This window comes from Bufo gargarizans, chromosome 3, assembly GCF_014858855.1.
Source record: "Bufo gargarizans isolate SCDJY-AF-19 chromosome 3, ASM1485885v1, whole genome shotgun sequence".
Classification (NCBI taxonomy): Eukaryota; Metazoa; Chordata; class Amphibia; order Anura; family Bufonidae; genus Bufo; species Bufo gargarizans.
In genome coordinates this window covers 441,388,788-441,401,224 of record NC_058082.1, presented here as the reverse complement: position 1 = coordinate 441,401,224, position 12,437 = coordinate 441,388,788, and the positions used below count along the sequence as shown (strand labels likewise).

The 12,437-nt window shown below is 39.7% G+C and overlaps 1 protein-coding gene across 1 annotated transcript in view; it reads left to right on the top strand.

Moving 5' to 3' along the window:
• LOC122932196 (putative helicase MOV-10) overlaps window positions 1-12,437 on the top strand; it is a 174,900-nt gene that overhangs the window by 161,835 nt on the left and 628 nt on the right. Inside the window, exons 21-22 of the mRNA XM_044286474.1 lie at window positions 4,688-4,776; window positions 10,264-10,388. Of these exons, the coding sequence (XP_044142409.1) occupies window positions 4,688-4,776; window positions 10,264-10,388 (214 nt within the window). The remainder of the gene's footprint in view (window positions 1-4,687; window positions 4,777-10,263; window positions 10,389-12,437) is intronic.

Below are 12,437 nucleotides of genomic sequence, written 5' to 3'. Positions count from 1 at the left end.
TTAGGACCACACGCTTTTAAAAGGCCAAATCTGTGCAAAGATGTGGATTTATTGTCATTTTCTGTCAGGTAGTCACACGTTGTGATGGCAAAGGCCAAAAACTCTTCCTTTTTTAACGCGGTCGGGTTGTTGAACTGCATAAGCAGGGTCTCTCACAGCGCGCCATTGCTGCTGAGGTGGGACGCAGTAAGACTTTTTTAAGTGTAATTTCTTAAATGATCCTGAGGGTTATGGAACAAAAAAGTCAAGTGGAAGACCCAAAAAAATGTAATCAGCACTGAGCCGGAGGATCCAATTGGCTGTCTGTCAAGACACTGGACGATCCTCGACCCAAATTAAGGCCCTTACTGGTTCTGACTGCAGCCCCATAACCAGCAGACGGCATCTGAGACTGAAGGGCTTCAAAAACAAAAAACGTCTTCAAAGACCTCGTCTCCTTGAATGCCACAAAACTGCTCGTTTGGACTTTGCAAGAGAGCACCAAACATGGGACATTCAAAGGTGGAAGAAAGTTTTATTCTCTGATGAGAAAAATTTAACCCTGATGGTCCTGATGGTTTCCAACGTTACTGGCATGACAAGCAGATCCCATCTGAGATGTTTTCTACGTGCCACAATGGAGGGGGCACCATAATGGTCTGGGGTGCTTTTTCCTTCAGTGGAACAATGGAGCTTCAGGAAGTGCAGGGGCGTCAAACGGCCACTGGCTATGTCCAGATGTTGCAGAGAGCATTTCTCATGACTGAGGGCCCTCGTCTGTGTGGTAACAACTGGGTTTTTCAACAGGACAACATTACAGTACACAATGCCCGCAGTACAAGGGACTTCTTCCAGTAGAATAACATCACTCTTTTGGCCCATACTGTATGTTCCACTGATCTAAATCCAATTGAGAACCTTTGGGGATGGATGGCAAGGGAAGTTTACAAAAATGGACAACAGTTCCAGACAGTAGATGGACTTCGTGCGGCCGTCTTCACCACTTGGAGAAATGTTCCCACTCACCTCATGGAAACGCTTTCACCAAGCATGCCGAAACAAATTTTGGAAGTGATAAACAATAACGGCAGAGCTACTCATTACTGAGTTCATGTTTGGAAGTTGGATTTCTGTTTTGGGGGGGTTTAGTTTTTTCTTTGGAGGTGTGGTCTTAAACTTTTGATCAGCTGAAAAACAGCCTGTTTCAGTTTATTCGTTGTTTTCATTTAATTGAATGCTCCAAAAATGTTTTGTCTCACTTCCATTTCTTCTTGTTGCATGTTGAAGCTCTACTTGGAACCTTGTTAAGATCCAGCCATGCTAAATATGATTTTTGTGCCGTTTTTCAAGTGGTCTTAAACTTTTGATCAGGACTGTACCTGTTTAATAATGATAATTCCAAAAGAGATGGTGTCTCTATGATCCGGAACCCCAGGTGACGTTTACACTTTGGGAAGAACGTAACTACCAGAGGGAAACAGCCAGATAGATAATTTTTGATCTCTAGAATGCAGGACCTTGGTCATGTGATGGTTGGCGTAGCAACGTGTACCAATATGCCTCACGTGACATTGAGATCCCGATCACCTAACTTCCGATCAGCTGACTCACAGGTTCCGAAAGATTGCCGTTACTAGGAGAAGCCGCGCAGGCGCAGTTGTGCTTGCACCACGCCAGACCCTTGTGTGCCGCTTGGATCCTGATCAGGTCACGAACGCTCAGTTATTGTTTTTAATCCAGTTAATCATGCACTGATTGTTGGATTGTTGGAATTAATGTTGGAATTATATGAAATATGATTCACGGTCACTTTAACCAACACAGGCTTTTGGATATACAGATCCAAGTCACTTATATGTGTTGTGACGGTATGCGAGGCGAGGTGATGGATGATAGGTATGTTTCACCTCGCATGCGCTCTGTTGTCAGGGACTGAACCGGAATCCGACCCAGGTTTTTCCAGCCTCGGTGGCAGGCTTGGTTCCGGTCCAGAGATTGTGGTCCACTGGAGTTCACCTCCAGGTGGACTTTAAATAAACAGGAAGAGAGCACAACAGGTCTCTCATGTGCTGAGTCTCAGGACCGTAACCTGTGTTGCTTAAGACAGAGCTATGTTTGGATGCAAAAAAAAAAACGTTTGCTTTACCATTTGTGTTACGGATGTCGGGGAGCAGCCCCGCACCGTATAGTCAGGACACGACTGTATAGCTTAGCGCCGCACGGCAAGGATGTACTTTTTGTTTTGTTTGTTTTCTGCTGTACAAATCTTTTTGGCTAAATAAACCTGGCAACCAGCCAGATTTCAACGAAGCTGCCTGCATACGGACTGTCTGTTCCAGAAAAAGGTGATCCCCACTAGCTAATCGCCCACAGTGTTTTATGAATTGTACTGGCTTTTTAATCATGTATTTTTGAATTATGACATGTATTTTGATGGAATTATGTTATTTATTGCACGTAATTATGTTACTGATTGATTGATATGAAACACGCTATAAATATGTTATGTGCACACCCCTTTCACATCACTGCTTGAAAAAGGTTCCAGTGTGCGCACGGAAACGTTGTATCTCTGGTGAATAAATACTTTTTTACTGAAGGAAGTGCCGTGGATTTCCTGGATTTATATAGTTTTTTTGAAGCCTGGATTGCTTCATCAGCCGCGGGCACCGTCCACCAAAGAACAGTGTTGTGCCGTTCACAGTTGCTGAACATTTACTATATATATATATATATATATATATATATATATAATAAATAATAAAAAAATAAAATATATATACAGTATATATATATATATATATACTGTATTTTTTTTCTTTATAAGACGCACTTTTTCCCCCCAAAAGTGAGGGGGAAATGTCTGTGTGTCTTATAAAACGAATACTAGTGAGCGCTTTCATTATGGAAGTGCTCACTAGTATGTATTAGGACGTAGTGCGCGAACTATGACATGACAGTGCAGCGCAGGCCTGGAAGATGGGAGCGCGACAGCTGAAGTGGAGCCGCGGTGCAGACCAGGGAGGGTAAGTATTACCTGCACTTGCAGCACTTCGCTCCCCGCTCTGATTGGCTATTCTGAGGTCTGAGGGTACTGATGGGCTGATCTGAGGTCTGGGGGTACTGATGGGCTAAACTGAGGTCTGGGGGTACTGATGGGCTAATCTGAGGTCTGGGGGTACTGATGGGCTAATCTGGGGTCTGATGGGCTAATCTGAGGTCTGATGGGCTAATTTGAGGCATGATGGGGGTCTGATGGGCTAATCTAAAACCTGGTGCGCTCTGATGGACTAATCTGAGGACTGATGGGGGTCTGATGGGCTAATTTGAAGTCTGATAAGGGTCTGATGGGCTAATCTGAAGTCTGATAAGGGTCTGATGGGCAAATATGAGATCTGATAGGGCTCTGAGTAGGCTAATATGAGGTCTGATGGGAAAAAAAAATATTATTTTCCTACTCTAAAATCTGGGGTGCGTCTTATAAAGCGAAAAAAAAAAAAATATATATATATATATCCAGTATATATAAGAGAAAAACCACCAGCAGCACCATCCAAGAAAAAAAGAGGGAAAAGGGTGCAGAGCCCAAGTATGGCAATAGGTGCTTACCCACTTATGTAGGACAAAAAATTGGACTGCACTTCGGTAGACTTTCCAAAAAGTCAATGAACATTGACTTTTTGGAAAGTCTACCAGAGTGCAGTCTAATTTTTTGTCATATATATATATAATACAATATACATTATTTTTCTGTACAGAGCTGACATGCTCTAGAAGCACCCTTCGCATTTTCTGTCTTTCCATCAGACAGGAGCAGACGGACTCCTTATCTCTGCTCTCTGACATTATAAACACTAATTATAGCTCAGTGCTTATCTTGCTGCTAAGAATGTGACTTAAATTGTTAAGAGTGTTTATGACCTCTCACTTTGTGCTGGTCATCTAATAAACCTGATCTCTAAACTACTGAAAGTACGAGTCACACAGTTAGAAAAACAGTTAACCCGATGTGACAGAACAGAACAATATTTTTAATTAAGGCCAATTGAAATTATTTTTTTGCCAAAAATGAGTAACATGCAATCATTTAAAAAAAATTGCCTCTGAAGGTGTACATAGCCTTTAATGCTGCTCTGTAGAAATGAAATGCCAAGGTCTCTGTACCACTTGATAAGTGGTGCCCATGCATCCAAAGCTAACACTGTTAGCCAGTATGTTTTTGTCAATGTCAATTTTAGGGTAGAGTCGTATTAGTTTTCGAGACAAATACAGTCAGTTTGATTTGCTGACGAAGTAAAGCTGTAGAAATACCAAATTATGGATGTTCATCTGTGGAAATCCACAGATGACATTATATCTACTCAGTTGTCTGTACATGTAAAGGAATTGAGTCCTGTGAATGGTGGGCAAATACCTCTTGCATATTTTTGAAAAATTCTCACTGTATATTTATTCCAGAGGCCACCTTGATATCTGAAAACCTACAACAATGTACATATTGACATTTCATTATGTATAATCTGTAGTATTTCACATACAGTAGTTGCCGCAATTGATATACCGTACATAGTTTTAGAACAGTGTTAATTTAATTCCTTGTAAATTTCTGTGTTTATCAAAAATATTTTAACACTTTATGAACTTTACTTCTGTAATGTGACCTCTCCATCACGTCTTCTAACCATAACTGTTCTTTTGGGCTGTTTAGAGGTTTAATGTCTCCATTACAAGGGCTAAAGCTCTCTTAATCATGATTGGCAATTCCATCATCCTACGAAAAGATCCAAATTGGTCTCGGTAAGTAACAGACAATGATGCTTGTATCCAAGTGCCATAGTCAGTTTTATTAATTATGTCCTTGTTTAGAATAAAATAATTTAAATAAAGTGACTTGTTCTAGGCTGTAATAACTGTACACTATGGTTAAAACTGCTTAGCAATATAGTTGATACTTGTGATGCCCAACTGGCAGGCCCCAAGGAAAGGCAAATTTACAGTAAATGACGCAGCTGCCTTTCCCAGGGAAATTATCAGGCATGAGTGCCCAACTGTACAGGACAAAAGAGATACACTATGTTTTCTTAGGGCACCCTGATGTTTCTTCTCTCCAAAACTTTTGTTTATATCTCTATATGTCTATGTATGTTACTTTATGTGGTAATAACTTTGGAAGGCTTTTACTTATCCAAGCCATTCTGAGATTATTTTCTCCTGACACATTGTACTTCATGACAGTGGTAAATGTTAGTCAATATATTTCCCTCTTTATTTATAAAATCGAAAATTTACCCAAAAAAATTGAAAAATTAGCAATTTTCTAAATTTCAATTTCTCTGCTTTCAAAACAGAAAGTGATACCTCATAAAATATTTATTACTTAACATTCCCCATATGTATAATTTATGTTGGCATCATTTTGGAAATGTCAATTTATTTTTTTAGGACGTTAGAAGGCTTAGAATTTTAGAAGCAATTCTTAACATTTTTTAGAAAATTTCCAAAACCCACTTTTTAAGGACCAGTTCAGGTCTGAAGTAAAGTTGTGGGGCTTACATTGTGGAAACCCCCCATAAATGACCCCGTTATAGAAACTACACCCCTCAAGTTACTCAAAATTGATTTTTACAAACTTTGTTAACCCTTTTGGTGTTCCACAAGAATTAAAGGAAAATGGAGATGACATTTCTAAATTTCTTTTTTGGCAGATTTTCCATTTTAATCAATTTTTTTCTTTAACACATTGAGGGTTAACAGCCAAACAAAACTAAATATTTATTACCCTGATTCTGCGGTTTACAGAAACACCCCATATGTGGTCGTAAACTTATGTAAGGGCACATGGCAGGGCGCAGAAGAAAAGGAACGTTTTATTGGTACTATTTGGGGTATATATGATTTTTAATTGCTCTATATTACGTTTTTGTGAGGCAATGTAACCCAAAAATTGCTGTTTTGGCATAGTTTTTTTTACAGCACTTATCTGACAGGGTAGATCATATGCTATTTTTATAGATCAAGTTGTAACGGACGCAATGATATCAAATATGTCTACTTTCTTTGTTTTTTTCAGTTTTACATAATAAAGCATTTTTGAAAAATAAATTATGTTTTTGTGTCTCTATTTTCTGAAATCCATATATTTTTTTTTTATGCTGATCGTCTTGTGCAGGGGCTCGTTTTTTGCAGGAAGAGTTGACGTTGTTATTGGTACCATTTTTGGGTACATATGATTTTTTGATCATTCATTATTACACTTTATGGGGCAAGGTAACCAAAAAATTGGTTGTTTTGGCACAGTTTTTATTTATTTTCACAGCGTTTATCTGGTCATGTGACATTTTTAGAGAGCAGATCATTACGGACGTGGCGAATCTGGCAATACCTAATATGTATACTTTTTCTTATTTTATTTAAGTTTTACACAATACTAGCATTTTTGAAACAAAAAAAATTATGTTTTAGTGTCTCCATTGTCTGAGAGTCATATTAATATTATTTTTTGACCGATTGTCTTAAGTAGGGTCTCATTTTTTGCGGGATGATGTTACTGTTTGATTGGTACTATTTTGGGGGGCATACACCTTTTTGATTGCTTGGTGTTGCAATTTTTGTGATGTAAGGTGACAAAAAATGGCTTTTTTTGGCACAGTTTTTATTTAATTTTTTTACGGTGTTCATCTGAGGAGTTAGCTCATGTGATATTTTTTTATAGAGCTGGTTGTTACAGACGCGGTGATACCTAATATGTATACTTTTCTTTATTTATTTCACTTTAACACAATAATAGCATTTTTTAAATAAAAAAATATTATGTTTTAATGTTCTCCATGTTCTGAGAGCTATAGTTTATTTTTTGAGCGATTTTCTTATGTAGGGGCTCATTTTTTGCAGGATGAGGTGATGGTTTTATTGGCACCATTTTGTGGGAAATGCGCATTTTTGATCACTTGGAGTTGCACTTTTTGTAAGGTGACAAAAATGGCATTTTTTGACAGTTTTTTTTATGGTGTTTATCGGATGAAGTGGATCATGTGATATATTTATACAGCCGAGTCATTACGGACTCGGCAATACCAAATATGTCTATTTTTGCTTTATTTTTCTATTTTTAAACAGATTAAATTACTTAATTGGGGAATTTTTTTTACATGTGAAACTTTTTTTTTTAACATTTTATTTTTTTATTTATTTTTTATTTTACACTTTGCGTCCCCCATATGGTCATACAAGACCTCTGTGGGACATTTAACTTCCCTTTTTTTTTTTCATCATTGATTTCTCCTGTAACTGGGGCTGACATAGTAGCCCCAGTTACAGGGAAAATACACCCCCCAGAGAGGCTGTACAGCAGAATACTCAGAATACTGCGCTGTACAGCCTCAGTGCAGAGCTGATCGAGGTCTGTGGAAGACAGCTCCTGCACAGCCCCAGAGGTCACATGACCGCCGGGACAGGAAGCGCATAGCGCATACAGCGATCTAAAAGGCAGGGACACCGAGGAACGGTCCCTGCCTTCTCTCTAGGTTTCCCTGTTGTCACTGACAGCAGGCCCCCCGCTCGGCAGCTGCACGATTAGGCTAGGTCTACACGACGACATTTGTTGCGCGACAAAAAGTCGCGCGACAGATAGGGCGCAACAGTTGTCGCGCGACATTTTGTTGCACCAATGTCGCGCGACAATTTTTATAATGGCAGTCTATGGTGTCGCACTGCAACATGCGACATGTTGCGACTGCGACGCGACAGTCGCAGAAAAATCCATCTTGAATGGATTTTCTGCGACTGTCGCGTCGCAGTCGCAGCATGTCGCATGTTGCAGTGCGACACCATAGACTGCCATTATAAAAATTGTCGCGCGACATTGGTGCAACAAAATGTCGCGCGACAACTGTCGTCGTGTAGACCTAGCCTTAGCGTGCAGCTGCCATCTCTGAATGGACGTTCCAGAACGTCCATTCAGAGATAAACATCCACCCATAGGACGTTTATATCCTATGGGCGGATGTGAAGTGGTTAAAGGGAACCTATCGCATTGAAAATGGTCCATTTTATAGGTAAAGATTCAGTATAATTTGTATGTATTTCATTCATTTATATTCCTTCATTTTCTGAGCTTTGAAATCAAGGAGGTGATCCGATCAGTGGTTGACAGTGATCTGTTTCCACAGTCAGAGGGAAGGCAGTCAATCACTGATAGGACCACCTCCTAGACTTCAAAGCCCAAGAATGAGCAGGAATGTAAGGGAATTAAATAAAAGTTATACTGAGTCTTTACCTGCTCGGCTCCTCCTGCTCTTTGACATGGCAACTACAAATTATACTGCATATTCATAGTGACGGATACCATTTAAGGCCCCCCCATACACATTTAACTGTTGTTGGTTGAACCAGCAGATGTCAGGGGAGAGAAGAATTGAATTTCAACACCCGATCCTGTTGTTGAGATAAGCCGCCACTACCACAGGTGTTGGCAGCTGCGATCTTGTCTCTCTCTATTGCCAAACCAAGCATGTATGTGTTTTAGGGGTGGGCAACCTGCGGCACTCCAGCTGTTCTGAAACTACAACTCCCAGCCTACATACTTGCTCTGCTCTTCTCAGAACTCTCATAAAAAATAAATGGAACATGCTGGGAATTGTAGTTTCGCAGCAGCTGGAGTGCTGCAGGTTGCCCATCCCTGGGTATGGGGTAGTAGGGAGAGATACTTTTCAGCCAAACTAGCATTTGTTCAACAGCTATTGAAGGTGTATGGGCACCTTCTGACAAACTGTTACGTGACAAAGCCACAGAAAATGCACAGGACCAATTAATAAACAGTATAAATATATGTTAAAAAAGACCTATAAATGAGACTTTAATTAGACAGATGCGGTGGTATCAAGGCATTAACTAAACAGCAAATACAGAACATCCCCCAGAGGAAGCTTGGGCAGCGAAACGTGTGTTAGGGTACATCGTTCTGTTTCTGCATATTATTATTCATTCAGCATATTTGTTTTCCCTATTTAGCCCGTTATTGATTTTATTTTTCCCTGTCTAGCGATGATTGATTGCCATGTGATAGGTACTAAAGGAGCTATTTAGGTGCATTTCTATTTGCTGTTTACTTTAGAATTGCTAGGTACCAGCACATCTGTGTAAAGTCCCATTTATAGATCTTTTTTAAAATGTTTGTATGGATGTAATTAATAATGTAGCAATTTTACTGTTTATTCATTGGTACTGTACATTTTTGTGGGTTTGTGGTGTATAAACGCAGCACAGGGAATTGTTTGTGTTATAGGTAGAAATGCGATTTCCTGGATTGGACACTTCTCCTGTGACTGATTATATAGTTTTGTGGGTAAATATTCAGTAAAGCTTATGATTTATACACTTAAATCTCTTCCCTTTCTGATTTCATTGTACACAGGGGAGGTGTTATCAGTGATTGGTCGTATCCCCTGTGTAAGGGTGTATACAGAGATAGCTGTCAGTCACTGATAGCACCTCCCCTGTGTACAATGAAGTCAGAAAGAGAAGAGAGATACATGTATAGATTACACATTTTACTGAAAACTGTATATCAATCTGCTTCGCCCCTCCTGCTCTAGAACATGCTGCCTGTAGATTGCACTGCATTTGTGGTGACAGGTCCCCTGTAAATCATTATGAGTAGAGAATTAAAAAATTGCTTGGCAGATCCAATAAACCCCCTTTGGGATGTGTTGGAGCAGGAAATTCACAGTTGTGATTTTTGTCAGTGTGAATCAAAGTCTCCTTGAATGTGATGCGTCCGGGCTGTTCTGAGGACAAAAGTGGCCCTGCCCAGGACTAGAATGCTGTCCTTAATAAAGAGGTCATTGTGTTGACTGGAAAATGTTTGTTTGAACCTTACAAGTGCCTTTTGGAAAAAAAAAAGAACAATGTTTAACGATACTGATATTAAATGGGTTGTCTTATTTAATATTACTTACCCCCTATCCACAGTATAGGAGACAAGTGTCTGATCTGGAGACCACATTTCTCTATTTAAATAGAGCGACTTGCACACTGTCACTCCATTCAGCTCCGTGGGGCTGATGGATATGTCCGAGCACTTGTACTTGGCGATCTACAGCAGTCCCCTAGAATTTAATGGGCGTGTCTGCTGCTCCATTCAAATGGGGGAACATAGGCTGCTATTCTCGTGATCTCCTTGATCCCACCCATCAGACGTGTAGTTGTCGATTAAATTGTAATTGTACCACCCTTTTAAGACTGAACCCTATTTTATGAATTTATTATACTTTTATCTGTCATTAGATTTTTGAAGTTTTGCTGTGATAAAGGTGGTCATCGTGGCTTCCAAGCTGATGACCTTGAAGATCTGGATGACACAGAACTTGCAGACCTTTTTGGAAACATGAATGTTAATGAACCACAACCTAGTAAGTAAAGATTCCCAATCGTTAATTTCCTTTTCCTGAATCCCTCCAGAATACTGTATGCTTCGACTGTAAGGATTTCCCTATGGAAACTAATGTGGATTTTTTTTTTTAAGAATCTGCAGTAGAAATTATAGATTGACACTAGTATTTCTGCTGGGATGGGCCAGCAGATCCCCATGGATCAGGACTAGCCCCATAGTTATTCAGTGTGGAATCCAGTGCAGTTAATGATAGATATCCCCATTCTCTTGCACTGGATGCAGAATGTCAGCAGATTTGATGAGTATTTTAGAACTCACAACTAAACACTCTTCAAAAGCTGATCATGTCAGCACACACTAAGAGCGAATTCACCCACGGTTGATTTGTTGCAGGAAGTGCTACAACTACCCCATTCATCTGCAGCAAATACAGGATTTCAGTCTGGTGCAGTGGGAATGTTGTATGCTTCCAGATTACAGCTGAATGTGATATTCTGCTTAAGCATTTTGAACTACATGTTCACAGTTGAAGGCTACATGCACACGACCCTATGTGTTTTGCGGTCCGCAAATTCCGTATGCCAGCTCTTTTTTTTTTTTTGTGTGTATCCATTGTAGCAATGCCTAAAACAGACAAGAATAGGACATGAATTTTTTTTTAAGGGGCTACGGAACGGACATACGGTTGCGGATAGCACACGGTGTGCTGTTTGCATTTTTGCGGACCCATTGACATTCTATCTTCAAAAAGAACGGACACGGAAACAAAATACATTCGTGTGCATGAGGCCTATTTCAGATTAATCCATTCATGTGTATAAATATAAAAATAGTTCTCCGTTACGTTGCCTGTTTGTAGTGCTGCAGGTCTCAAGGTGAAGTGGGTACGTTTCACACCACAAGTCAGCAAATCAAAATAGAAAGACCGCGCTGCTCAGAATATCCAGAAGGCATCCAAATTATAATGGAGTCAATCACAGCGTTCAAATCTAGAGGAACATTGAAACGACCAGCAGAGATCTCTTTCGCCTCCAATTCGATCCTTCTATAGAAACCAAAGGTTGATCAAATAGTAAAGAATCACCAACAAAAGTAAAATTTATAATTTATTATACTCACAGAAGTAACAAGGTAATGGTCCATTCACACATCCGCAAGTGTTTTGCAGTCCGCAAATTGCGGATCCGCAAAACACTGACACCGGCCATGTGCGTTCGCATTTTGCGGACCGCACATGGCCGGGACTTTAATAGAAATGCCTTTTCTTGTCCATGTCTGCGGACAAGAATAGGACATGTTCTATTTTTTGCGGAAATTTTTTGTGCAAATACGTAACGGAAGTGCGGAAACACTAGTACCCGGTTATTGGTCCGATAGAACCACTTGATTTAAAGAATGAATGAGAGAAGATCTGGCTGTGATTGGCTAATTTTAATCACGGGGTCAGGAGACTTTTATGAATGAAAGAGGAGTGCACTTCCTTATTAGCTAAACCCAACCATGCGATCGGGAAAGTTATGTCAAATAGTCATTAGTAAGTGATTTGGTGGGCGAAACGAAGAATGGAATAGTAATAATAAGGGCAGATTGTTTTAAGAGATAAGTGGAAGAAACACATTGGTTTTAAAGTGAACTAATTATTTTAGTGTTTTATTTGGGGATAGGAATGATTTTATGTTGTTTCTGGCCTAATGCAATTGGGAGGAGTTTTTGCCACCCTAGATCTGTATAAATTAGACGCCCAGATGAGGGTGGAGTATGCGCCCTTGATGAAGCAAAAGAAAAACCTAGGTCAGGCAAAGACACAAGGGCTGATGCAACTTTATAATATGCCTATTACCTTGTTACTTCTGTGAGTATAATACATTTTTTATTTTACTTTTGTTGGTGGTTCTTCACCTTTGGTTCCTACAGAAGGATCGAATTGGAAGCGAAAGATCTCTGCTGGTCGTTTCAATGTTTCAATATATTGTTTGCATCTATTGTGTTAGTGCGTTATTTTCTGTGACTTTTCTTTAATACTTTGGGTTAACAGTAACATTACATTTTACAACTTGTGAGATCAGCT